Source organism: Microcaecilia unicolor, chromosome 2 (genome assembly GCF_901765095.1).
Source record: "Microcaecilia unicolor chromosome 2, aMicUni1.1, whole genome shotgun sequence".
NCBI lineage: Eukaryota > Metazoa > Chordata > Amphibia > Gymnophiona > Siphonopidae > Microcaecilia > Microcaecilia unicolor.
Window position 1 is genome coordinate 304,747,936 of NC_044032.1, and position 27,480 is coordinate 304,775,415.

The following is a 27,480-nucleotide window of genomic DNA, read 5'->3' on the forward strand; positions in this document are numbered from 1 at the left end:
TGCCCCAGGTACAAATAAGTACCTGTGTATACTATGTAAACCGCTTTAAATGTAGTTGCAAAAAATCACAGAAAGGCAGTATATCAAGTCCCATTCCCTTTCCCCTTTTAAATTCTGGAAGTCATTACCAGAGGATGTGGTTACAGTAGTTAGCATATCTAGGTTTAAAAAAGGTCCATGGGATTGGTCACATGAAATCTTGCTATTTGGGATTCTGTCAGGTATTTGTTACCTGACTTTGCCATTGTTGGAAGCAGGATACTGGGCTAGGTGGACCATTGTTCCGACCGTATGGCTATCCTTATCCTATATAATAATTTGCACCTCCAACATTCTACGTCTGGATTCATAACATCCGTTCCCACTAATTGCCCCGCCCTCTCATCAAAACGTAATGACGTCAGATAGCGGAACAATGAGGGGGAAGGGAACGCTGGAGGCGAGATGATGTCAGGAGGAGAGTCTCGCGGGACATCGAGGGGAGGGAGGGAGGAAGGGGAGGGCAGGGCAGAGGAGAATTGATGGACATGGATGAGATGGGAGGACAGTCATATGCGCCCCGTATAAGAGGCTGCCCAACCGTGACCTTCCCCTGGCTGCTGCCCTCCCCCCCAAATGCAGGGCTGCCTGGCGCAGCAGCGCTGCAGCCAGGCAGATCTCAGATGGTCCCTCCGCTCCTTCCCTCCCTCAGCTCCCCGATCGACAGGAGGGGAGGGCAGGGGAGATAGAATTGCTGGACATGGGTGGATGGAGGGGAGGGCAGGGGAGAGAGGAGAATTGCTGGACATGGATGGATGGAGGGGGCAGGGAAGAGAGCAAATTTGCTGGATATGGATGGATGGAGGAGAGGACAGGGGAGAATGGAGAGTTCCTGGACATGGATGGACGGGAGGGGAGGGCAGGGGAGAGAGGAGAATTGCTGAACATGGATAGATGAAAGGAGGGGGCAGGGAAGAGAAAATTTGCTGGATATGGGTGGATGGAGGCGAGGGCAGGGGAGAATGGAGAGTTGCTGGACATGGATGGATGGATAGAGGGAAGTCAGGAAAGAGATGCACATGGATGGAGGGGAGGGAAGATAGGAGAAATGCTGGACATGGATGGAGTCTGCGTTATCTTTTAAAAAATACTATAAATAAAAATCACAAAAAATAAAGATTAAAACAACAAAAAAAACATAGATAAAACAATCTGTATCTCATACCCCTGGAGCATATTACTCATTATACACCCTTCCCAATTATTACTTATCATGACAGAACATTTCTCCTAACGGTTCCCTTAAAAAACAATCGCCATTACAAGATAACCTTGCTAGCGCCCGTTTCATTTGTGTGAGAAACGGGCCTTTTTTATTAGTGTTCTTATATTGATCTCTCTCTTTTAGCTCTTTCTTCCCTTTCTTTTTTTGTCTCTGTCAACTACCTACAACTTTCCACCTCCTTCTCTCAAGCCCCTTGGCTCTCCCAGTTCCCGTCTCATTCCTTACCCTGCCTCCTAATCCCTTCTATCTTTCCTCTACTCTATTTTTCTGAATTTTTACCCTCTGTACATATTATCCTCCTCTCACTTATCTCCTTGACAATCCCCCATGACCTCTCCCTTATGGTTTTCACATTCCCAGATTCTTTCCTCCATCCACCCCCCTCCATTTGTTGGCCTTCATCCCTTCCTCTCTCTTCCCTCCCTCCATGCCCCTGTGGTCCAGTATCTCTTCCCCTCTTTTCCCGCCATTCCTGCCCCTGTGGTCCAACATTTTTCTCCCTCCCCTCCACCTTCAGATCCATCATTTCTCTTTCTTCCCCTTCACCCCTTAGATCCATCATTTCTTCCCTTCTTCCCCTTAGGCCCATTACTTCTACCCTTCCTCACCTCCAGGTCCATGGCTTCTCCCTCCCTCTCTCCTCTCTGGTCCATGGTTTCTCCCTCCCCCTCTGCCCTTCCGCTCAATGGCATCTCTCCCCCACTCTAGCCCATGGCTTTTCTCTCTTTCTTCCCTAACTCCTTGCCACTCCCCAGGTCCACTATTTTTCTCTGTATTTCCTACCCCTTTCCACAGGTCCAGCATTTTTTTGTTCCCTCCATTCCCTTCCCTCCACCGCCTCATAGTTCAAAGATTTTTCTCTTTCTTCTATCCTCCTTACCCCCAGTCAACCTCTCTTCCTCTCTCTTTCCCTCCCTCCCTTAAACCAAGAACCACATCTTCAAGGCGGATTCCCAGCAGCAGCAGTAATTCACTGATACTGCTTTTAGCCTGCTTGGAGTCTCTCTTCTGCTATGACCCACCCCCTTCTTGAACTTAAAACACAATACTCGTTTGTTAAATGATATATATATATCCATTAAAAAAAACTGATGGTATGACTAGATAATTTTTGCACTTTGTCAGTGTGGCACGAGATGAAAGGTTGAAAATCACTATTCTATGGAGTCAGGCCTGCATTAAAGAAATCCTACTTCATCAATCCAAACTGCACCACCTGCTGAAGGTAGAGAAATACCGACATGTTTCAGGACTGCACCACATAATATATCGGTGTTCTCTGCCATCATCTGCTGGTCAAGGTATATAACCCCACTCATCAGAGCTGGTCTAGCAGGCTGATAAAGATCCTGTTCAACAGCATGTACTATCAAATGACTTACTTAGGAGTCTCTACTCAGGATGCTTTGTTATGAGAAAAATAATTTGTTTAAAAGCCATTACATATGAACGTATATTTAGTCAAAAAGTTAACATTTCCCCTTAAGTGGTTATATGAGGAATTTGAACAGGAAAATGCCATTTCATTACTAAAACCTAAACAATGACTTTATCTAGAACAGTGTGAATGGTGTATAGATAAATAGATATAGGTATCTGAAGATGGCATTATATAACTCCATATAACATGGCCTACCGACACTAATTCTGCATGTTAGAGTGTCCAATTCATTTTATAATCCTGGTTTTGTTAGGAGTAATGATCATAGTCTTACACAGTTTTCTATTAATAGTGAAGAGAAACCTGCAAATGGTTAGATTTCATTAATAAAAAATAAATCAATATTCAGTATTAAAGAAATTATATCCCAATCAATTCTTAATAAAACTTACACTGATAATAGCTCTAGGCATGCTGAAGTTTCAAGTTACAGGTTACTGTATTTCTTCCTTCTCATAACCTTAAGGCTAAGTAGCATTAATTACATGGAAAAGTGTGTTTTGTCTCATATAATCCACTAATTTATGGCATCATAACATGAATAGCCAACAACTTATGAGGGAAGTATCAGTTCTTATCTCACCTGAGACCTGGATATTATCCAATAAATTGTCATCCAGCTGCACTCCACTAATGCTGCTCTCTTTCTCAACAGGCACTTCTGTGTTTTCCAGCTTTACTTCTTTTGGCTTTTCATTGACCTTGAGGCCATCTGTAGCGGTTTCAGTGGTTGCGAGTTCTGCATCAACTATTACTGCAGATGTTCTCTCATCGTCTCGAGTTTTAAGCTTTTTAGACTTAGATCTGAAACGCTGAACGCTGTTATGGAAGATACTGCAGTCAGAGTGGAATGTCTGACTTCAACAAAAGCAAAACATTTATCAATATAAATGTCCTATTCATCTGCTAAACATAGCAAGAAGACTGGCAACTGTCATCTTTCGTACTGAGATACTGGTTGTAGTTTTTTTTATTCCTTCCAACCCAACAGAGGTTGGAAAGAATTACACAAAGAAGTCAAGAACTGTAAATGTCGCAGTTAGAGATTAGGGCAAGAAGTTTGAAGTGAATTTCCCTAATCTTCCGATCCCCCCCAAATTACCCCATCCCCCCAAACTTACCCTTCCCCACAACTGATCCACCCCAAAACTGCCTTCACAGACCAAAACATACCTCCTCACCTGCCATACCACCCTACGAACTGTCCCATGCCAAATACTATCCCCTAACTGCTCCAGCACCCTGCAAAGAATCTATCCCCCCCAAAATATCTCCACCATTCCACATTCAAAAACTATCAAACCAAACCACATATTGCTCCCCCCAAAATATATCCCCTGCACCTGCCACATCACCCCTAAACCATCCCACCCCTTAAAACTTCCTCTTACTACTACTACTACTACTACTTAACATTTCTAAAGCGCTACTAGGGTTACGCAGCGCTGTACAATTTAACATGGAAGGACAGTCCCTGCTCGAAGAGCTTACAATCTAAAAATACAAATGTACAGTTAATCAGATAGGTCAGACAGATTGGGGCAACCTATATGTTCGAAAGGTTAGGTTCCGAATGCAGCATTGAAGAGGTGAGCTTTAAGCAAGGATTTGAAGATGGGTAGGGAGGGGGCTTGGCGTAGGGATTCAGGAAGACTGTTCCAGGCATAGGGTGAGGCAAGGCAAAATGAGCGGAGCCTGGAGTTGGCAATGGTGGACAAGGGTACTGAGAGGAGGGATTTGTCATGTGAGCGGAGGTTACGGGCAGGAACACCCTGTAAACTGTTCTACCAACAAAAACACCCAAACTATCTACCCACCAAAATAACACCCTATAAACTAACCCCTGCAACTGACATGACACTCCACAAATTACCCCAATCCCAAAATTATCCCCAATGACCCTCCACCCCCAAAACTGTCACCCACAACTATACTCAAGTGGAGGGGCATAATCGAACGGGGCGCCCATGTTTTCCTGAGGACGTCCTCGCAGGACGTCCCCCGAAGGGGCAGGGAAACTCGTATTAACGAAACAAGATGGGCATCCATCTTTCGTTTCGATAATACGGTCGGGGACGCCCAAATCTCAACATTTAGGTCGACCTTAGATATGGTCGTCCCCGATTTTTGGTGATAAAGGAAACCGAGGACGCCCATCTCAGAAATGACCAAATCCAAGCCATTTGGTCGTGGGAGGAGCCAGCATTCATAGTGCACTGGTCCCCCTCACATGCCAGGACACAAACCGGACACCCTAGGGGGCACTGTAGTGGACTTCACAAATTGCTTCCAGGTGCATAGCTCCCTTACCTTTTATTTTTTGTATTTTTTTGTTACATTTGTACCCCGCTCTTTCCCACTCATGGCAGGCTCAGTGCGGCTTACATGGGGCAATGGAGGGTTAAGTGACTTGCCCAGAGTCACAAGGAGCTGCCTGTGCCTGAAGTGGGAATCGAACTCAGTTCCTCAATTCCCCAGGACCAAAGTCCAACACCCTAACCACTAGGCCACTCCTAGGAGATGCAGGTGATTTCTCTTTTCAAGAAACTATATCCTCGCACATTCTCTTTTCAAGAAACTATATCCTCGCACACCTTGTGTGCTGAGCCCCCTAAAACCCACTCCCCACAACTGTACACTACTACCATAGCCCTTAGGGATGAAGGGGGGCACCTAGATGTGGGTACAGTGGGTTTGTGGTGGGTTTTGGAGGGCTCACATTTACCACCACAAGATCAGCAGTAAGCAACTCAGCAGATATACTAGACTGGATTACCACAGATAATTTAGACCTTCTTTTCATCACAGAAACCTGGTTCCACAGCCCTACAGACCCCGCCATATTAGAGACATGCCCACCAGAATACAAAATCACCCACTGGACAAGAAATGGAAAAAGAGGAGGCGGAATAGCCATAATTTACAAACCCGAATTCACCATCACAACCACGGGCAAATCTACTTCTTCACAACTTGAAATTGCCTCGACAAGAATCACTCACCCAAACCTACTAGGACACCTCAACGCAATCCTATTTTACAGACCACCAGGAAAATGGCAAGACTCCCAAATGCAACTCATGGACTTCATCTCGAACACATATGTCTCTGCCTCAAACATCCTCATCATAGGAGACATCAACCTACACCTTGAAGACGACACCTCTACAGGCACATGAGAATGCAAAGAATTCTTAAAACTTTGGGATCTGCACGCACCTAACACGCACAAAAGGACATACACTAGACATCATTACACACAAATTTGATCCAGACTCAAACATACTACTTACTGACACAAGATGGACACCCACACTATGGTCAGACCACCATAAAGCATATGTCTCCCTCAACTGGTGAAAAACACACATAAACACAATCAACAAACACGAATAAACAACATACACCACGAGAGGAAAAATAGACCCCCACAACATTCTGGCAACAGATCTACCAGAACGAATGGTTAACAAATGCTGACACCATCCAATTCCTCCAAGAATGGGACGATATATGCACAACAACATTAGACTAAATCGCCCCAATCCAAACCAGAACATCACATAGGAAAAAATCAAATCCATGGTTCACCGAAGAGCTGAAAAAACTTAAAACACAAGTCAGGAAATTAGAACGCGCGTGGAACAAAAAGAAAGATGAAAGAACACTAAATGCCTGGAAACTACTTCGGAGGAAATACAAATATACCATAAAACAGACTAAAAGACTACATTACAAAACAATGATAGGACCCAACTACAAAGACACACACAAACTCTTCTACCTTGCGAATAAATTGCTAGACACCTCACCAGCTACAAACAACAGCAAAGACATACCAGATGTCGACAACCTTGTGAAATACTTTAAGGAGAAAATTATACAACTACGACTTAAAATACCCACCAGCACTATTGAATACGCCACACTTCTAGACTGTCTAGACCCAGAGGACGGAATTTACCCAGCAGACAGAACCTGGACCGAATTCGAATTATTATCAGAAGACCTCATCTCTGAAACACTTAAACGATTTGCTAAATCCTACTGCAAACTAGACAAATGCCCAAACAACCTCATGAAATCAGCTCCTCGACAATTTGTAATAGACCTAACGAACCACGTAAACTTCATGCTACAAAACGGACTCTTCCCAAAGGAAAAAGGAAAATCTTACTCACCCCAATACCCAAAGATACAAAGAAAAGCGCAAGCGAAATAACCAATTACAGACCAGTAGCATCCATACCACTAATAACCAAAATAACTGAAGGGATGGTAACAAAACAACTTACAAACTATTTAAACAAGTTCTCAATACTGCATGATGCCCAATCAGGATTCCGATCGAACCACAGCACAGAAACAGTACTAATTACCCTAATGACTAAATTCAAACAAATGATCGCAACCGGCAACAATATACTTCTCCTACAATTCGACATGTCAAGTGCCTTTGATATGGTTGACCACGGAATTCTATTGCACATACTTGAATACTTCGGCATCGGAGGAAATGTCCTAAACTGGTTCAAGGGGTTCCTAACCCTGCGTTCATATCAAGTCACATCAAACTCAAATACGTCCGCTTCATGGACACCTGAATGTGGAGTACCGCAAGGATCACCCCTCTCACCAACCATTTTCAACATAATGATGATCCCATTGGCAAAACTCCTATCAAATCATAACCTCAACCCATATATATATACGCCGACGATGTAACAATATACATCCCTTTCAAACAAGATATCAAAGAAATATCCAACAAAATCAACCAAAGTCTACACATCATGAACACCTGGGCAGATGCATTTCGATTGAAACTAAACGCGGAAAAAACTCAATGCCTAATACTCACCCCCCAATACAACACGAATGAATTTACCACCTTAAACACACCAAAACTAAACCTTCCAATCTCAGAAACTTTAAAAATCCTTGGAGTCACTATCGATCGCCATCTAACACTCGAAACCCATGCAAACAACACAACCAAAAAGATGTTCTACTGCATGTGGAAACTGAAAAGAATAAGACCATTATTCCCAAGATCCGTCTTCCGCAACCTAGTGCAATCCCTCGTACTCAGCCATCTGGATTACTGCAATTCACTATACGCAGGTTGTAAAGAGCAAATACTGAGGAGACTTCAAACAGCCCAGAACACAGCAGCCAGACTCATCTTCGGAAAACCAAAATACGAAAGTGCAAAACCCTTACGAGAGAAGCTACAATGGCTCCCACTTAAGGAACGCATTACTTTTAAAGTATGCACATTAGTCCACAAAATTATTCACAGTGAAGCTCCAGCCTACATGTCTGACTTAATAGACCTACCACTCAGGAACGCTAAAAGATCATCTCAAACTTTCCTTAACCTCCACTTTCCTAATTGCAAAGGCATAAAATACAAGGTGCTTCACGCATCAACCTTTTCTTACATAAGCATGCAATTCTGGAATATACTACCACGCAACTTGAAAACAATCCACGAACTAACCAACTTCCGCAAACTACTGAAGACTCATCTCTTTGATAAAATTTACTGTAAGGATCAATACACATGAAGTCCACACTCACTGTTCCAGAAATACACCAATACATTCTTTTCTGAACTCTCATCCCCCGTAATTTTATCACACTTAAACCTTCACTCACAGAAAATGTTATACCGAATGTTCTTTTGCTAAGGTTCTATTACCCTATTAATTTCCCGTTGTCTCTTTCCATGTTCCATTGTTCTTTTCCTTGTCCTATTCCCTAACGATACCTTGACTCTGTCTTCGCTTAACTTCTCACAATGTAATCCATAACTGATTTGTAACAAATCGTATTTCCATTATTTACAATGTATTGTAAGCCACACTGTGCCCGCAAATAGGTGGGAAAATGTGGGATACAAATGCAATAAAATAAAATAAATAAATAAATATTCCTTTATTTCATTTTCTTTGATATTAATTCAACTGAAAACTACTTAAAAACTGTATAGTTTTCTTTATTGGTTGCTATGTATATTGTCAAGAAACATCTGTTGAAATGGGCCAGGCAAACTCTGCAAATATTTATGTCCACAAGTTGGGGGGGGGGGGGAGGGCATGAGATGTACTCAGGAATCATGAGGTTAGGATTGCCAATTGTCTGTTGTTGTTTTTTTTTTTTTTTCAGAAGTCAGCAGAATTTTACATTAATGACCAGAAGATAAAATAATAGATAATTGATCTGCACGTTTTTCCTGAGTTAAAAAACCTCTATCTGTAGTTCTCTATTTGTCCATACCCCTTCCCCTCGCGAATGAGCCTACTCTGTCTGTGTGCATTGTAATTATCAGAAGAAAATGTGCGTAGGATCCAGCTAAGGCAGAGAGAAGTAGGACTGGAAGGCAACTTTAGTCAGAGGAAAGGAAAAGGTGATCTGGAAAAAGCTTATGTGCTTTACAAGTGAAGCTTCTGCATCTGATGGGAAGTAAAAAATTATTAACCCTCTCCAAAAAGACAATATATTTACATAGGAGAAATAGTTCTAAAGCTGCAGTATATATTTATATATTTATTTTATTTATTGTGAACATTTATATCCCGCATAATCCCACCAAGGCAGGCTCTATGTGGCTTACAATGTTTGAGGAAAAGTACAACATAATAGTACAAGCGCAAAACAGAGAATAAAGTAGATGAGGGGAAGAGAGGGAAACGGCAGGGGAAAGGAAGGTGGAGATGCAGAAGATCAAGCAGCTGAGAATGATCGATCACATAGATAGGTCTTTAGGGATTTCTTGAATAGTCTGTGATCGGTAGTCTCTTTTAACGTTGATGGCAGAGCGTTCCAGTAACGGGGACACTGGAAGCAAAATGAAGAGGCAAAGAGCAACTTGTACCTTACGTTCCTGCAGTTGGGAAAATGAAAATGGAGATAGGTGCGGGACGACTTCTCGGAATTCCTGGGCGGGAGGTCAATCAGGCTGAACATATAGGCTGGAGCATCCCCGTATACAATCTTGTGGGTAAGAGCACAGACTTTGAATTCAATCCGTTCTTTGATCGGGAGCCAGTGGAGCTTCTCATGAAGGGGCGTTGCTGCCTCAAATCGAGATTTGCCAAATAGCAGCCTTCCCGCCATGTTCTGCACTGTCTGGAGTTTCTTAAGGGTGTGCTCCTTACAACCGGTGTAAATTCCATTGCAGTAGTCGAAATGGCTCAAGACAAGGGAATGGATTAGTGTTCTGAATAGGGCAAATGGTAGGTACTGCTTGATATGCCTAAGAGACCTCATGGAAAGGAACATTCGCTTCGTAATTGACGAGACTTGAAGATCAAGAGTCAAATGGGGATCTAGAATGACCCCAAGGAGTTTCAAACTTGCTGCGACAGGACTGGAGAAGTTCTGTGCAGTAACCGTGTCCGGTATAGACTTGTTGAACTGGGAGGAGAGGATGAGGCACTTGCGTTTTTTCCTGATTAAGCTTAAAGTTAAATGTGTTAGCTGGTGGTGTGCTGGTAAATTTTTAACAACAGGCTCTCTCCCCGGTCCACCTCTGCGCCCCCCCTATCCACCTCGGCGACCCCCCCCCCCCGTCCACCACTGCGCACCCCCCCCAAATTGCAGAGCTGGCTATACCCGGGGGGGGGGGGGGGGGGAAACACATTACTCTCTCCAGAAAAAAAAAATTAAATGATCCCACTTTCCAATCTAATTCATGTTTAATATGGGATAAAATGCCATAAATACGTAAATAAACATAAACTTTTAATGTTCAGCACCTGATTCTCAAAGTGGACATTGTCGCGGCTCTGATGTCACTCTGGTGTTGGTGAGCTCTCGAGTTTTCCCGAGCTCCAGTAGGCCCAGGAAATAACCGAGCACCCCGAATCTTCACCCGCGGCGACCGCCGTTCACCGAGGGTTGAGCCCTCAGCTGCGGGCGGCCAGCAGGACTGCTGGAACCACGGGGTGACGGCTGGCCTGGCTGGATGTGGGTACAGAGTCCTTGGTGAGCGTAACTTAGGCGGGCGGCCAGCTACGCACTGGGAAAGGATACCGTCTATAGAAGTGACTAGCAGGACGGCTAGCTGACAACAGGGACAAGCACAGTCTTGGAAGAAGCTAGCAGGACGGCTAGCTGTCACGAGGAACAAACACAGTCTTGGAAATAGCTAGCAGGACGGCTAGCTGTCACGAGGAACAAACACAGTCTTGGAAGTGGCTAGCAGGACGGCTAGCTGTCACGAGGAACAAACACAGGCTTGGAAATAGCTAGCAGAACGGCTAGCTGCCACGAGGAACAAACACAGTCTTGGAAGTGGCTAGCAGGACGGCTAGCTGTCACGAGGAACAAACACAGTCTTGGAAATAGCTAGCAGGACGGCTAGCTGTCATGAGGAACAAACACAGTCTTGGAAATAGCTAGCAGGACGGCTAGCTGCCACGAGGAACAAACACAGGCTTGGAAGTAGCTAGCAGAACGGCTAGCTGCCACGAGGAACAAACACAGTCTTGGAATTCACTAGCAAGATGGCTTCAAACAACAAAACGGAAGCACTGGATCCCCTCCGTGCTTCCGTTTAAATCCCCCGCTCGTCCTGGCAGGCGAACAGCTGGAACCAATCCTCTCCGCCCAGGCCGGCAGTGAGGACCGGATTGGTCCTCTCGTCCGATGGGTGGAGTTCCCACGTGGATGCGCCAATCCGGCGCAAGTGGGCGAAGCCTCCTCGCTGGTCCTGCTGCAGCGAGGAGGACGCCGACGCCGGCGCCGCCATCTTGGCCGGCGGATCTTCTTCTCTGAGGCCGGCGTTAGTTCTTCTGGATCGCCGGCCTCGGAGCAACTTGCAGTCGCGGCGATCCCCGTGGCAGCCTTCCCTCGACGCCCCGCATCCCATGGGCGCCCCAGCCTCCCGCTCCGGCCCGCGGACCGCCAGGTAAGGGCCCGGAACGGGACAGTATCCTCCCCGGAAGACCCCTTCCTCCGGGGCCCGGGTTTGGACGGATATCGGGCGTGGAAGGCTTTGACCAATTCTGGAGCATGCACATTCGTCACGGGTTCCCAGGAATTATCTTCGGGGCCAAAAGATTTCCATGATAACAAATAATACAGTCTTCCCCGCCGCCACTTTGAGTCGAGAATCTCTCCTACCTCGTACTCCGGGTCCGGGGCCACCTGGAGATCCTCTTCTCGGGCTGGATGCGGGTGCCACCCGGATTCCCGGAACCTTTTCAATAGCGAGATATGGAAGGCGTTATGTACTCGTAGGGTGGCGGGTAACCGCAATCGATACGTTACCGGCCCAATTCGTTCTTGGATGGCATATGGTCCCGCATATTGAGGTCCCAGTCTTCGGGAAGATCCCCGGAGTCTCAGATGTTTCGTGCTTAACCATACTTTCTGTCCTGGTTGGAGCACGGGAGCGGGCCGCCGATGGCGGTCAGCAAAGATCTTGTCCTTGGTCGCGGTTTTCTGTAATTGTTCCCTAGCCATCTTCCAGACCTCTTGTAGGTCGGCTACGACTTGGTCCCCCGCCGGGGTCATTGCGGTAGCCGGGAACGGCCCAGGAAGCCGGGGATGTCGTCCATATACCAGGAAGAACGGGGACTGCCCGGAGGATGAGTGGTCACTTTGGTTATAAGCGAACTCGGCCCAGGAGAGTAGAGAAGCCCAGTTATCTTGTCGTTGGTTGACAAAGGTTCGTAGGAATCCTTTCAGGGTTTGGTTAATCCTCTCAACCATGCCGTTGGTTTGAGGATGGTAAGCGGATGAAAAATGGTTCTCCACCCCCAAGGCCGTGCACAAAGTTCTCCAGAAGTGGGAGGTAAATTGGGGCCCCCGGTCACTGATAATCCGAGTGGGCAGTCCATGTAGTCGAAAAATGTGGTGAATGAACGCTTGAGCTAGAGAAGCGGCCGACGGAAGGTTCGCGAATGGGACAAAGTGAGCCATTTTAGAGAACCGATCTATCACCACCCAGATCACGGTATGACCCTGGGAACGAGGTAAGTCCGTGATAAAGTCCATGGATATCTCCGACCAGGGGCTGGTCGGTACGGGCAGTGGTTGTAGGTCTCCCATGGGGGGTCCTCCTACTGGCTTGGTTCGGGCACATACCGGGCACGAGGTAACAAACTGGAGGATATCTCGTCTCATCTGTGGCCATCGATAATGTCTCGTGATGAATCGGAGTGTCTTTTGGTACCCGAAGTGCCCGGCCCATCTAGACGAGTGCCCCCATTGCAGCACCCTTTTCCGGTCGGCGGCCGCCACGAATTTCTGGATTTGGGCAACCTCCCCTGTGGCCGCACTGAGACACGCGGGGTCTAACATCGGATGAGTCTCCTTAGTCTCTTCTGGTACCTCAAAGGCCCGGGAGAGCGCATCTGCCGGGGTATTCTGGGAGGCCGCCCGGAACACTAATTGAAAATGGAACCTGGCAAAGAATAATGACCACCGGGCCTGTCGGGGGTTCAGCCGCTGGGCCTCTTGGAGGTACAGGAGGTTCTTATGATCAGTGATGACCGTGAACCGGTGTTCCGCTCCTTCCAGTAAGTGTCTCCACTCCTGCAGTGCTAGTTTCAGCGCCAAGAGTTCTCTATCCCCTACCGTATAATTCCGCTCGGCAGGAGAGAATTTACGTGAAAAGAAGGAGCACGGTTGACGCCGGCCTTCGGGGTTGATCTGAGAAATGACCGCCCCGGCCCCTAGGGCGGACGCGTCCACCTCTACAATGAAAGGTTTCTCAGGGTCGGGGGTCAATAGAATAGATGCGGCCTCAAAAGCCTCTTTTACCTGATGAAAAGCCGCTTGCGCCTCTGGCGGCCAATCCCTGACCCTCGCGTTCTTATGGGTGAGCGCCGTCAACGGGGTTGTCAACCTGGAGTACTTGGGAATAAATTGGCGATAGTAATTGGCGAAGCCCAGGAATCGTTGCAAGGCCTTCAGGCCCTTCGGTTGAGGCCAGTCTCGAATGGCTTGAAGCTTGTCTGGCTCCATCTGTAACCCCCCTGGAAGCAGGATATGCCCCAAAAAGGGTAAGGATCGCTGATGGAAAGCGCACTTACTCAGCTTAGCAAATAGGTGGGCTTGACGTAGGCGGTACAGCACTGCACGTACATGGCCCGGATGCTCCCTGGGGTCCTTAGAGTAAACTAGGATGTCGTCCAGATATACAATCACCGTGGAATTTAGCAATTCTTCTAGTACGCAATTGATAAGACGTTGAAACACCGCAGGGGCATTGCAGAGACCGAATGGCATTACCCGATATTCAAAATGTCCCTCGTGGGTGTTGAAAGCCGTTTTCCATTCGTCCCCTGACCGGATTCGTACTAGATTGTAGGCCCCCCGCAAATCTAACTTCGTGAAGATCTGAGCTCCTTGCAGTCGGTCCAAGAGCTCGGGAATGAGTGGCAGCGGGAACCGATCCTTCACGGTGATGGCATTTAATCCCCGATAGTCAATACAAGGTCTCAGGGTCCCATCCTTCTTGGTAACGAAAAAAAACCCTGCCCCGGCTGGGGATGTTGACGGCTGAATGAACCCTTTCCGTAGATTCTCATGGATATAATCTCGCATTGCCTTGAACTCTCCTCGGGACAGTTTGTACAGTCGGCCCCGTGGGGGTACCGTATCTGTCTTCAGATTAATAGCACAGTCAAAAGACCGATGCGGCGGTAGTACCTCCACCTCCTTGGGACTAAACACATCTGCAAAGTCTCTATAATCCACAGGCAGGGAACCTAAGTCACCCGGTCCTTCCCCGGGCAACATATTTAAAGCCGGACAGCTGCCAGCCCGATCCTTACAACAGGTCTCTTGACAGGAATTGCCCCATGCTTGAATCTTTCCCCCGGTCCAGTCGATAACCGGGTTGTGGTATCGTAGCCATGGCAATCCCAGAACCACAGGGTGGATGGTCCGGGATAACACTAAGAATTCGGCCTCCTCCCGATGGTCCTCCCCCACTTGCAGTCCCAACATAGGAGTAATCTCAGTGACCGGCTGGGGAAGGGTAGTTCCCTGGATGGAGGTTATCCGCAGCATTGGCCTCCGGGGGAGCGTGGGCCAGCCCATTTGCTGCAGCAGTTCGAGCCCAATAAAATTGCCAACAGACCCCGAGTCCACCAGGGCTCGGGTCTGAACCGTGGCCTCCTGCCACCGTAAGGTCACCGGTAGGATGATCAGGGTGTCCTGTAGGGGAGCGGAGTGCCCCAAGAACCCTCCCCTCAGGGTGCCTTGGGGAGCGCATTTCCCGGCCGGATGGAACAAGTCCGGAGGAAGTGCCCAGCCTGCCCACAATAGAAGCACAGTCCATTAGACTGTCGTTGCTGTCTTTCGGCGGGAGTCAACCGTTGCCGGCCCATCACCATTGCCTCTTCCCCGGGCTCCGTAGTCTCCCGGTTCCCCTGGCGAGAGGACGGCCCTTTGCTCGTCCGGGAGGCCCCTCGTGCCCACTTCTGCCGCTCCACCCGGGCTCTGGCTCGCTCCTGGAATCGGGTATCCACCCGGATACAGAGTGAGATAAGGGCATCCAATTGTCCGGGAATCTCCCGTCCCGCCAATTCATCCTTGATTCGTTCTCGTAATCCCTCCATAAAAATGGCCATCAAGGACTCCGGATTCCAACGCAGCTCCGCGGCTAAGGTACGAAACCGGATGGCATAGTCGGCCACCGTACCTTCTCCCTGATGAATCCGGAGCAGTTCCGATGCCACGGAGGAGGGTCTTCCCGGAAGGTCAAACACCATCCGGAACCGGCGCTGAAATTCACTATAATCCTCCAAAATGGGATCATGTTGTTCGTCCAGGGGGGCCACCCAGTCCCGGGCCTTTCCTTCACAAAGGCCCATAATGTAGCCTACCTTACTTTGGTCCGAAGCAAAAGCCTCCGGTTGCATCCGGAAGGCCAGATTACACTGGTGGAGGAACCCTCGACAACCTCCCGGGTTCCCGTCGTAACGTGCAGGTTCAGGGAACCGAGGTCCCACGTGGAACCCTCCCATACGGGGAGCCGCTGCGGCCCCTTGGACCGCAGCGGCCTGGTTCTGTACCTGAAGCGTGGAAAGTTGAGAGCATACATTCTGGAGCACCCCAGACAGGGCATTAAGCTGTTCCTGTTGCTGCTGGAGAACCTTAGCCAGGTCCCGAAGATCAGGTTGCGTCGGCGAGCTCATGGCTTCCGTTTTCTGTCACGGCTCTGATGTCACTCTGGTGTTGGTGAGCTCTCGAGTTTTCCCGAGCTCCAGTAGGCCCAGGAAATAACCGAGCACCCCGAATCTTCACCCGCGGCGACCGCCGTTCACCGAGGGTTGAGCCCTCAGCTGCGGGCGGCCAGCAGGACTGCTGGAACCACGGGGTGACGGCTGGCCTGGCTGGATGTGGGTACAGAGTCCTTGGTGAGCGTAACTTAGGCGGGCGGCCAGCTACGCACTGGGAAAGGATACCGTCTATAGAAGTGACTAGCAGGACGGCTAGCTGACAACAGGGACAAGCACAGTCTTGGAAGAAGCTAGCAGGACGGCTAGCTGTCACGAGGAACAAACACAGTCTTGGAAATAGCTAGCAGGACGGCTAGCTGTCACGAGGAACAAACACAGTCTTGGAAGTGGCTAGCAGGACGGCTAGCTGTCACGAGGAACAAACACAGGCTTGGAAATAGCTAGCAGAACGGCTAGCTGCCACGAGGAACAAACACAGTCTTGGAAGTGGCTAGCAGGACGGCTAGCTGTCACGAGGAACAAACACAGTCTTGGAAATAGCTAGCAGGACGGCTAGCTGTCATGAGGAACAAACACAGTCTTGGAAATAGCTAGCAGGACGGCTAGCTGCCACGAGGAACAAACACAGGCTTGGAAGCAGCTAGCAGGACGGATAGCTGTCACGAGGAACAAACACAGGCTTGGAAGTAGCTAGCAGAACGGCTAGCTGCCACGAGGAACAAACACAGTCTTGGAATTCACTAGCAAGATGGCTTCAAACAACAAAACGGAAGCACTGGATCCCCTCCGTGCTTCCGTTTAAATCCCCCGCTCGTCCTGGCAGGCGAACAGCTGGAACCAATCCTCTCCGCCCAGGCCGGCAGTGAGGACCGGATTGGTCCTCTGTCCGATGGGTGGAGTTCCCACGTGGATGCGCCAATCCGGCGCAAGTGGGCGGAGCCTCCTCGCTGGTCCTGCTGCAGCGAGGAGGACGCCGACGCCGGCGCCGCCATCTTGGCCGGCGGATCTTCTTCTCCGAGGCCGGCGTTAGTTCTTCTGGATCGCCGCCTCGGAGCAACTTGCATTCGCGGAGATCCCCGTGGCAGCCTTCCCTCGACGTCCCGCATCCCACGGGCGCCCCAGCCTCCCGCTCCGGCCCGCGGACCGCCAGGTAAGGGCCCGGAACGGGACATATTCCAAACACTATAATGAAAATAAAATTATTTTTTTCTACCTTTGTTGTCTGGTGACTGTGTTTCTCTGATCATGCTGGTCCAGTATCTGATTCTGCTGCTCTGTATCTGTTCCCTTGACTCCGTTTCCAGGGCTTCCTTTCCATTTATTTCTTTTCTTTCCTCCTTTCTTCTTCATTTCTGGTCCTCCGCAGACTTGACTGTACAGTGGATCCAGCTTCTGCCTATTTTCTCCATCCATGTGCAATTTCTCTCCTCACTTCCTTTCAGTGGCGTAGCCAGAAAGCAATTTTTGGGTGGGCCAACAAGTCAGATGGGTGGGCACCAGGGTTGCCAACTTTTTTGAAATTGAAAAACTTGCCACCTGATACCCCACCCCATGCTCCAGCTCTACTCCACTCCCAATAACTTCAATAAGGGTAGCAGTGCAGGCTTCAGGGGGAAGTACAAGAGATTGCACTCTTCCGCCTCCATTGAGCCTCGGGTCTCTAACACACATACTTAGCCTGTATAGCAAGACCAAACACTTTTCAACATATCTTTCCAGTTACACGCTATAGAAATGATCCCAGAAAGTATAGTCTAGTATTAAAGGCAAATAAATTCTGCATCCACAGAACCCCCTGTCCCTCCCCCAATGGGTACAGAGCAGAGTTAGGACATTTCCCCATAAAACTCAACAGCCGCCATATAGTAAATTAAACAATCTTTAAAACAAAATGTCACTCATAACCTAATGCAAATCTACAATGCCAGCACTAACTTCCAAAAGAAGGATCCTATCTATGAAAAAGGCATTGCCCTACATATTACAGTGGGGCCGTAAAATATCAATACATCTATTGGGAAAACTAAACAAATCAAACTTACTACAGAAGGCTACATAGAAAATTCATGCTAACAGAATACCTCGATCACACACACGGAACAAAAATGCCAAATATAAAATAATTGACTAAAATGTATAAACATAAATATAACCAAAACCCCAAAAAGCCAAACCTTGCATGTAATACAATACCAGAGATACAGAAAGAAATGCATTTCCTCATGTGCAAAATATAAACATAGTACGTGCCAGGGATGGTGTTGGAGTGCAACTAGAGCAATTGCTCTTGGTCCCCTGGCGGCCTGGCCAGAGAGAGCCACAAGCATGATGGAAGCTGAAGGCAGTGCAGTCTGGTGATGGGCTTTGGGGTTCCCTCCCAAATTTATGGCCTGGGCTCCAGCCATGTCTAACACCAGCTCTGGCAAGATGTACATTCCAAATGTGACACATTTTAATCACAAAATTGAAAAAAAATGATTTTTTTCCTACCTTTTGATGTCTGGTTATTTTATTTTTCAAATCAGCTTGGTTCTAAGTCTCTGGTTTCTGCTTTCTTCTGTCTTAATTCACTTACCAGGGTCTCCTGTCTATTTGTCATTTCTTCTCTCTCCATGTCCACCATCCATCTCCCATCTCTGTGTCCCTATAGTTCCTTGTCCAGTATCTCCACTATGTTCAAATTCCTGCATCCATCACCACCCTTCTATCCCCTACCCCTGTGTCCAGCATCACCCCTTGTGTCCCTATGCCCTCACATGCCCAGTATCTCCCTTTTGAGTTCCTATTGTCCCCTATGTCTAGTATCTCTCCCCTGTGACCATATACCCCTCCCTCCAAGTGTCCAGCATAGCCTCTCTATTCTCACATTCCCCCCTCTCTGTCAGGCATTACCCCTCTGTGTTCATATGTCATTCCAATACAGCATCTCACGTCTGTTTCTGTATCTCCCCTTTCTTCCTCACTCACACCAATGTCTCTCTCTGCTCTCCGATCCCACCTATCCAGCTACTCTGCTTCTCTCTTCCAGCTTTTGGCTCTTTCTCCCACTGTGGGTTACACAATTTGTCTCCCTTCCTTCATCCCCTTGATCCGCCATCTCTCTCCCTTCCCTCTAATCTCTCCTCCTGGTACAGCACCTCTATCCCTTCCCTCAAGCCTCCGCTGCAGGCCTTCCCTCCAGCTTCTAGCCCCCCTCCCCACAGGTCCAGCACCTCTCTCCCTTCCTTCCTTCCAGCCTGCCCCCCTTGCAGGTCTAATAACTCTCTTCCTTTCCTCCAGCCCCCAGCCTCTCTCCCTTGCCTTTTACCCTTGCCTCCAGCCAGCCAGCCACCCCCCATTGCAGATCCAGAACTTCCCTTCCTTCCAGCTAGCCACCACCCCCCTTTGCAGATCCAAAACTCTCTCCCTTCCCTCCAAACAGCAACCTCTCCCCTTGCAGGTCCCAAACTTGGCTCCCTTCCCTCTAGCCAGCCAGCCCCCCCCCCCCCCCTTGCAGGTCCCAAACCTCTCCCCCTTCCCTCAGCCAGCCATCTCCCCCCTTTTGCAGGTCCAGAATCTCTCTCCCTTTTCTCCAGAACCCCCCCCCCCCTTTTGAAGGTCCAGAACCTCTTTCCAATCCCTTCCCTATGGCCTCAAGCCCGCCCCCCCCCCCACCTCCCACCCCCATGCAGGTGAAGCCACTGTCTCCCAGCCTGTCCCTCTCCCACCCCACAGGTACAGCCACTCACTCCGTTTTCCTCCCTCACTATCACTGATCACAGATGAAGAGACCTGCTCCAGAGCCTTCCCTGCCACGATCAGCTCTCTTCAGCGCAACTTCCTGTTTCCCAGAGGGCAGATCGTGGCAGAGGGAAGGCTCTGGATTGCTCAGCGAATCACTGCTGGCTCCGCCCTTAATTTAAACTGGATGCTTACGGCAGGGGTGAGGGAGGGGAAAGAGATTCATCTCAGCAGCAGATCACATAGGGAAGGCTCCGGAGTGGGTCTGAAACGCTGCGCCCAGATGCTTTGCGGTGGGGGTGAGGGAGAGAAAAGAAGACTCAAGTGAAGCTGCGGTTGCGATCGGGATCGCGATTGTGATCCATTATTTTTGGGTGGGCCTTGGGTGGGCCTGGGCCCACCCGTGGCTACGCCCCTTCCTTTTCCCTCATCTAATCTCCTTCCTCTATCTTCCCTCCATGTCCAGCATTTCTTCTCTCTCCCTTCCCTTCCCTCCATCCATGTCCAGAATTTCTCTTGCTCTCTCCTCCATCCGTGTCCTGAAACTCTCCTCTCTCCCCTGCCCCTCTCTATCCATCCATACTCAGCAATTCTCTTCTCTCCCCTGCCCCCCTCTACCCATCCATGTCCAGCAAGTCTCTAACCTGCCCCCCTCTACCCACCCATGCCCAGCAAGTCTCTCCCCTGCCCCCCTCTACCCACCCATGCCCAGCAAGTCTCTCCCCGGCCCCCCTCTACCCATCCATGCAATTCTCTTCCCTGCCCCCTCTACCCATCCATACCCAGCGATTCTCCTCCCGCCCCTGCTCTTCCCTCCCACTCCCAAGCATGTTCAATGATGTCCTTCGCCCCCATCCTCCCCTCCCGCTCTCATCCGTCTTTTTTTAATTACCTCCGTCGAAGCGCGTGCTATTTAAAGCCCTGCTGCGTGCTGGCCGTCTCCAGGCTTCCCGTGCTTGCTTCGGATGATGTTCGTACCTTAGTCCCACCTTCACGAAAAAAGGAAATGACGTCAGAATGAAGGCGGGACTAAGGCACGAATATCATCCGAAGCAAGCAGGGGAAGCCTGGAGATGGCCAGCACGCAGCAGGTCTTTAAATAGCGCGCGCTTCGACGGAGGTAATTAAAAAAAGACCGATGGGAGCGGGAGGGGAGGGTGGGAGTGAAGGACATCGTTGGACATGCTTCGGAGCGGCAGGGGAGGTAAGCATGGCCTGTGATGGCGCCCTCCTGCCACGCTTACCTCCCGCAATGGAGCCGGCTCGCCCCCAACAACAACCGGCTCGCAAGAGCTGCCAAAATTTAACAAGCGGCTCTTGCGAGCCGGACAGAGCCGGCTCCAGCACACCACTGGTGTTAGCCCAATTGGCCATGATAGCGAGACTGTTCTGAATTTCTGCTGAGATTTCGGCTATGGAAGATCGGAAGGGGATGTAGATAGTCACATCGTCAGCACAGATGTAGGGATTCAGATCACGGTTGTGAAGGGCCGTTGCTAGAGGTATCAACATGATAGTATCATAGTAGATGATGGCAGAAAAAGACCTGAACGGTCCATCCAGTCCGCCCAACAAGATAAACTCATATGTGCTACTTTTTGTGTATACCTTACCTTGATTTATATCTGTCATTTTCTAGGCACAGACCGTATAAGTCTGCCCAGCACTATCCCCGCCTCCCAACCACCAGCCCTGCCTCCCACCACCGGCTCTGCCACCCAACCTCATCTAAGCCTCTGAGGATACATTCCCTCGGAAGAGGATTCCTTTATGTTTATCCCATGCATGTTTGAATTCCGTTACCGTTTTCCTCTCCACCATTTCACGAGGGAGAGCATTCCAAGCATCCACCACTCTCTCTGTAAAAAAAAATACTTCCTGACATTTTTCTTGAGTCTGCCCCCTTCAATCTCATATCATGCCCTCTAGTTCTACCACCTTCCCATCTCCGGAAAAGGTTTGTTTGCAGATTAATACCTTTCAGATATTTGAACGTCTGTATTATATCACCCCTGTTTCTCCTTTCCTCCAGGGTATACACGTTCAGGTCAGCAAGTCTCTTCTCATACGTCTTGTAACGCAAATCCCATACCATTCTCGTAGCTTTTCTTTGCACCGCTTCAATTCTTTTTACTTCCTTAGCAAAATACGGCCTCCAGAACTGAACACAATACTCCAGGTGGGGCCTCACCAACGACATATACAGGGGCATTAAAACCTCTTTTTTTCTGCTGGTCACTTCTCTCTCTCTACAGCCTAGCAACCTTCTACTTACAGCCACCGCCTTGTCACACTGTTTCGTCGCCTTCAGATCCTCAGATACTATCACCCCAAGATCCCTCTCCCCGACTGTACCTATCAGACTCTCACCGCCTAACACATACGTCTCCCGTGGATTCCTACTCCCTAAGTGCATCACTTTGCATTTCTTCGCATTGAATTTTAATTGCCAAACCTTAGACCATTCTTCTAGCTTCCTCAGATCCTTTTTCATGTTTTCCACTCCCTCCCGGGTGTCCACTCTGTTACAAATCTAAGTATCATCCGCAAAAAGGCAAACTTTACCTACTAACCCTTCAGCAATGTCATTCACAAATATATTGAACAGAATCGGTCCCAGCACCGATCCCTGAGGCACTCCACTACTCACCTTTCCCTTCGAGCGAATTCCATTTACCACCCTCTGGCGTCTGTCAGTCAACCTTTCCTAATCCAGTTCACCACTTCGGGTCCTATCTTCAGCCCGTCCAGTTTGTTCAAGAGCCTCCTATGGGGAACCGTGTCAAAAGCTTTGCTGAAATCTAGGTAGATTACGTCTATAGCACATCCCTGATTTAATTCTCCAGTCACCCAAAGAATTCAATGAGGTTCGTTTGGCACGATTTACCTTTGGTAAAACCATGTTGTCTCAGATCTTGCAACTTATTGGCTTCCAGGAAATTTACCATCCTTTCCTTCGGCATCGCTTCCATTACTTTTCCAATAATTGAAGTGAGGCTTACAGGCCTGTAGTCTGTAGCTTCCAGCTTCTTCCCTATGATGTCGAACAGGGTAGGCGAAAGGGGTGAGCATTGAGGAACCCCATAACTAGATCTCCACGAGACTGATTCACTGTAATATAGTGATTAAAGAATTGCACCTTCCAAACTGCCTTCCTCTCTCATCTCCACTTATGATCACCTACACAAAGAAAGCACACACACATATATCAAAACACACAAACCTGCATACCAAACCCTCCCCAACCACACACATACAAAAGCATGTGCGCACATACATACTCTCATGGGCGTAGTTTGACTGTTTCATTTTGGGGGGGGCAAAGGATGGGGCGGGGCATATTAGCATATAAATATACAAATGAATATGCTAATATGGAGGAAGAAAGGAAGGGAGAAAGAGCTGGCTTGATATCTCATACATATTCATTATGGTTATTCCCCCCAAAAGCCAGCTCTTTCTCCCTCCCTTCCTTCCTTCTTTCCTCCTTATCCAGCATTCCCTCCTCCTCTCCAGTAGTATTTCCCCACCCCCTTTCCCATACCATGCCAGTGTTGACCTTAGAAATGCATAGGCTCTTTATGTAGATCCTTTAAGAAGTAGTATGTCATGATTTAGGCTCTAAAACCCTTTCTGATGTTTTGGTGCCACCTCAGTAAGGCCAACACACAATCTCTCCACTGCAAAACACTATACACAAACGTGTGCAAAAACACACTCATAACCTTACCAAACCATAACAGCACTAATTCCAAGGACAGGGACAAGCTACAACCTTATGCGTGAAAAGGCAGAACTGTAATTACACCAGGCTCTAAAACACCAATACACTACCTTGTGAAAAACAAAACAAAAAGGGCTGCAAATACTACATGCTAGCAGAATACTGCATGCACCTTGATCACACATGACACAACAGACATGACACAAGGAACTAGAAATCAAAAAATACGAAGGCAAAATACTGAACTGGAAAGTTACCTCAAGAAGTCAGGCTAGGCTTGCAGCAATACTAGAGAAATTGAAACTTAAATGCAAAATATCACAGATACACATTTCCAAAAGCTGACATATTCCAATTAATAAATTCTGAATAAAATACTTTTTTCTACCTTTGTTGTCTGATCATTTAGTTTTTTCTATTCGCTTTGGTCCCAGTGTCTTCTGTTTTATGCAGTGTCTTCTTTCCATTTGATATTTTTTCTCTCACCATGTCCACCATCCTCCTATGTCCTTATGTGTCCTGTCTACCATCTGTAGCCCTGTCCTTCCTCCAGTTTCAGCATCTGCCCTCAAAGTGTTCTGATCCAGCTCTTAAATTCAGCAGTTTCCCCTCCATATCTAGCATTTCTTCTCACTCCCCTCCCCTTCATCCATGTGCATGTACTTCAGTTTCCCCTCCATATCTAGCATTTCTCCTCACTCCCCTCCCACTCCATCCATGTGCATGTACTTCCTCTGTCTTCCCTCCCCTCCATCCATGTCTAGCAATTCTCCTCTCTCCCCTGCCCTCCCCTCCATTCATCCGTCCAGGAACTCTCCATTCTCCCCTGCCCTCTCCTCCATCCATCCATCCATCCCCAGCAAATTTCCTCTCTCCCCTTTCCCCTCCATCCATCCATGTCCAGCAATTCTCCTCTCTCCCCTGCCCTCTGCTCCATGTCCAGAGATTTCTATTCTCTCCCCTGCCCTCCCCTCCATCCATCCATCCATGTCCAGCACCTCTCCATTCTCCCCTGCTCTCTCCTCCATCCATCTCCAGCAAATTTCCTCTCTCCCCTGTCCCCTCCATCAATCCCTGTTGTCCAGCAATTCTCCTCTCTCCCCTGCCCATCCTGTTTCTTTCCATCCCCTTCCCCCTTCTATCCAACGTCTCCCCCTCTCTCTCCCCCTTCGCAGCATCTCTCTCTCTTTCTCTCTCTCTCTCTCATTCCTTTCCATTGTGTTCTCTTTCCCCTTCCATTCAGCATCTCCCCCTCTCTCTCTCCCCTTTGCAGGATCTTCCATCTGTCTCATTCCTTTCCATCCGTCTCCCCTTCATCCTTCCATCGAACATCTCCGCCTCACCCCTCCATTGATGTCCTCCCTCACTCCCCTTCCTTGCCTCACCTATCCTCTCACTCACTCTCTCTACCCCTCCCCCCCAGCAAGCTTAGGGACATGGGCACCATTGCACCAAACTACTAGCTACTCCTCCCGGCTGCTGCTATGGCAGCCAGGAGGAACCACGAACTTACAAGCTCTTCCCTTTCCTTCCCTGCCTCTTGCTTGTTCACTCACTCCCTCCCCCTCCCTGGCAAAGCATAATGCAAACGTGCGTGGGGCCGTGTTCCTGCTTCGCGTGCTGCTGCCAGTTTCCCTCCTTTCTCCGGAAACAGGAAGGAACTTATATTATGAGGCGAGTGAGGGAGAAGGAGGGAGGCTGGCAGCGGTGCACAGCAGCAGGAGTATGACCCCGCACACGTTTGCATTATGCTTTGCCAGGGAGCGGGAGGGAGTGAGCGAGCGAGAGGCAGAGAAGGGAAGAGCATGTAAGTTTGCGTCTCCTCCCCCCAAACTACGTCCATGCATACTCTCCAACAGCCCCTTCCAACATACACACATACACTTACATGCATAAGGATTGGAAAGAATTCCATGAACCACATCCCCACTTGTTAAGAGATAAATTAACAGATCCACGCTATTCTCTAAATCTTCTATCAAGCAACTGCAACAAGCTAATAAACTGCAAAGCTAAAATAATCTAATAATTTCTTAACCAAAGGCATAAAATACATATCTTAAACAAGTAAGGAAAGCATAGGGAGCATGCTCATGAAATTCCTTCATCACTGTGTTACAGCGATTTACTGTATATATAAAGCAGCTGCTGGAACTGCTGCTCCCTTAGAAATGTATTGTGCCTTTTTTTTTTGAGGGGGTTCATTTCTCTCCCACCACATGCAGAAAATTCACAACACACAAAAACTGCCTCCAGATAACTCTTCCCTTACTATGACTAGAGGTTTGTTGGGGGAAGCTGGTAGGAATGAATTCTGTAGTGCTACTGAGGGTAACTGGCAAAAAGCCACATATTTATAATTGCTGTGAAGAATATTTTGTTTTGTTTTTGTGGAATATTCAACTTGTGCTGTAGACTGATAGGATTTTGATACAAACACTATAACAACCCTCTTCGCCACTGACAGAATAGTTGGTAGAACTTCTGCAAGAAGCTACAGCAGTTGTGTGGGTACAGTGTAAAGTTATAAGGACTGTTAGAAGTTGAAGTCACAGCTGCTACAATTAGTTGCTCTTAGCTTTCCCTACAGTTAAATATGTGAGATTTAAGTATTTATTCTATCACTTTTTTTATTTTTAACAGTTCAATTATGGAATAACCTTCCTGTAGATTTATGTTTATTTATTTATATTTTTGCTCACACCTTTTTCAGTAGTAGCTCAAGGTGAGTTACAATCAGGTACTCTGGATATTTCTCTGTCCCAGGAGGGCTCACAATCTAAGTTTGTACCTGAGGCAATGGAGGGTTAAGTGACTTGGCCAAGATCACAGGGAGCAGCAGTGGGATTTGAACCGGCCACCTCTAGATTGCAAGACTGGTGCTCTAACCACTAGGCCACTCCTCCACTTATAAGTTTAGTGACTTATTACTCCTTTTGTAAAGCTCTGAAAACTTATTTTTGTCAAGTTTATGAAGCCATGATGTTTTGGCTATTTTTTTCTCTTTTCATTAATTTATTTCTATAATTCCTGATGTATTGTAACAGTGTCTTTGTACACTTATTGCATCTCACCTCGAATCTCAAACTGAGGGAGCTGGCAGGTGACAAGTCCTCTATAACATAAAATACATGAACAATAACTGAATTTGCTTGTGTGAAGGACCTCCATCTTTTAGAGCATTTGTTACAGAAGCTGGAGATTGCATCAAACATATATTAAAAAAAAGTCTTAGGTTAGGACTCACTCCAGTGCTTTGCTTGCAAGAGACCCTGAAATGAGGGACCTAAATAGACTGGTTTTGACAGTAGAAATATGCGTCTCCACTCCAGTCCTTCATTTGTTCCATATGGAGCATGTGACTGCAAGGTGATCCCAACTGGTCTTTATCAAAAGAATAATGCTAAGAATCTTTTATGTTTTTCTGCATCTCCCTTCTCTTAATATTTCTTTCCTTTCTCCAATCATTTTTTCATTTGTACTTCATATACAAAAATACCTATTTTTCTTATTTCATCTAGCTTGCAGATAGCTATATTACTTCATGGATTTATTCTCTGATCCATTTGTTCTGCCCCCATACTTACGTGTTTATGGTCTGCATGTGTGCAGATTTTTTTTTTTCATATTTGTAGTTCTAACATATATTCAATGCTGTTGCACTTCCTGATTGTCCTTACAATCTGTGCCCTAATACGTCACCCTGTGAATGTGAACTTAATAGGCGGGAGAGGACTTAGGATTCCCAGAACTTTAAACTGCGATTTTGAATCTAGAATAACAGCCAGGGGTGAAAGGTTCTGTCCCAACAATTTACTATTTTATGAAGGAGTGCTATGGAATTTCCACCAACAGAACTAGTTAGAGGAGCATAAGGGAGGGCTAGTTTGCCTAAAGTCGGGGGGGGGGGGGGGGGGGGTATGGAGAAAGCCTAATTTGCATATTACCCTAATTCTAAATTATGTTTATTTTAAAGTAGAGGAGCCAGGAGGCTCTAGAACTAACTAGCCTTGATGTGCTACTAACAGTAGGAAAGTAATTCAAGGAGACTGCAATAAGAAAAGAGGTATCTTGGGAAATCACCCTGAATATATGGGTTACAAAAATCAGGACTACTGCGTGCTTA

At 47.8% G+C, this 27,480-nt stretch overlaps 1 protein-coding gene across 1 annotated transcript in view; it reads right to left on the reverse strand.

Annotated features, from left to right (window-relative positions):
* The window catches only part of KDM4C (lysine demethylase 4C), an 865,731-nt gene that overhangs the window by 370,043 nt on the left and 468,208 nt on the right, over positions 1 to 27,480 (reverse strand). Inside the window, exon 10 of the mRNA XM_030194306.1 lies at positions 3,289 to 3,524. Within this exon, the coding sequence (XP_030050166.1) occupies positions 3,289 to 3,524 (236 nt within the window). The remainder of the gene's footprint in view (positions 1 to 3,288; positions 3,525 to 27,480) is intronic.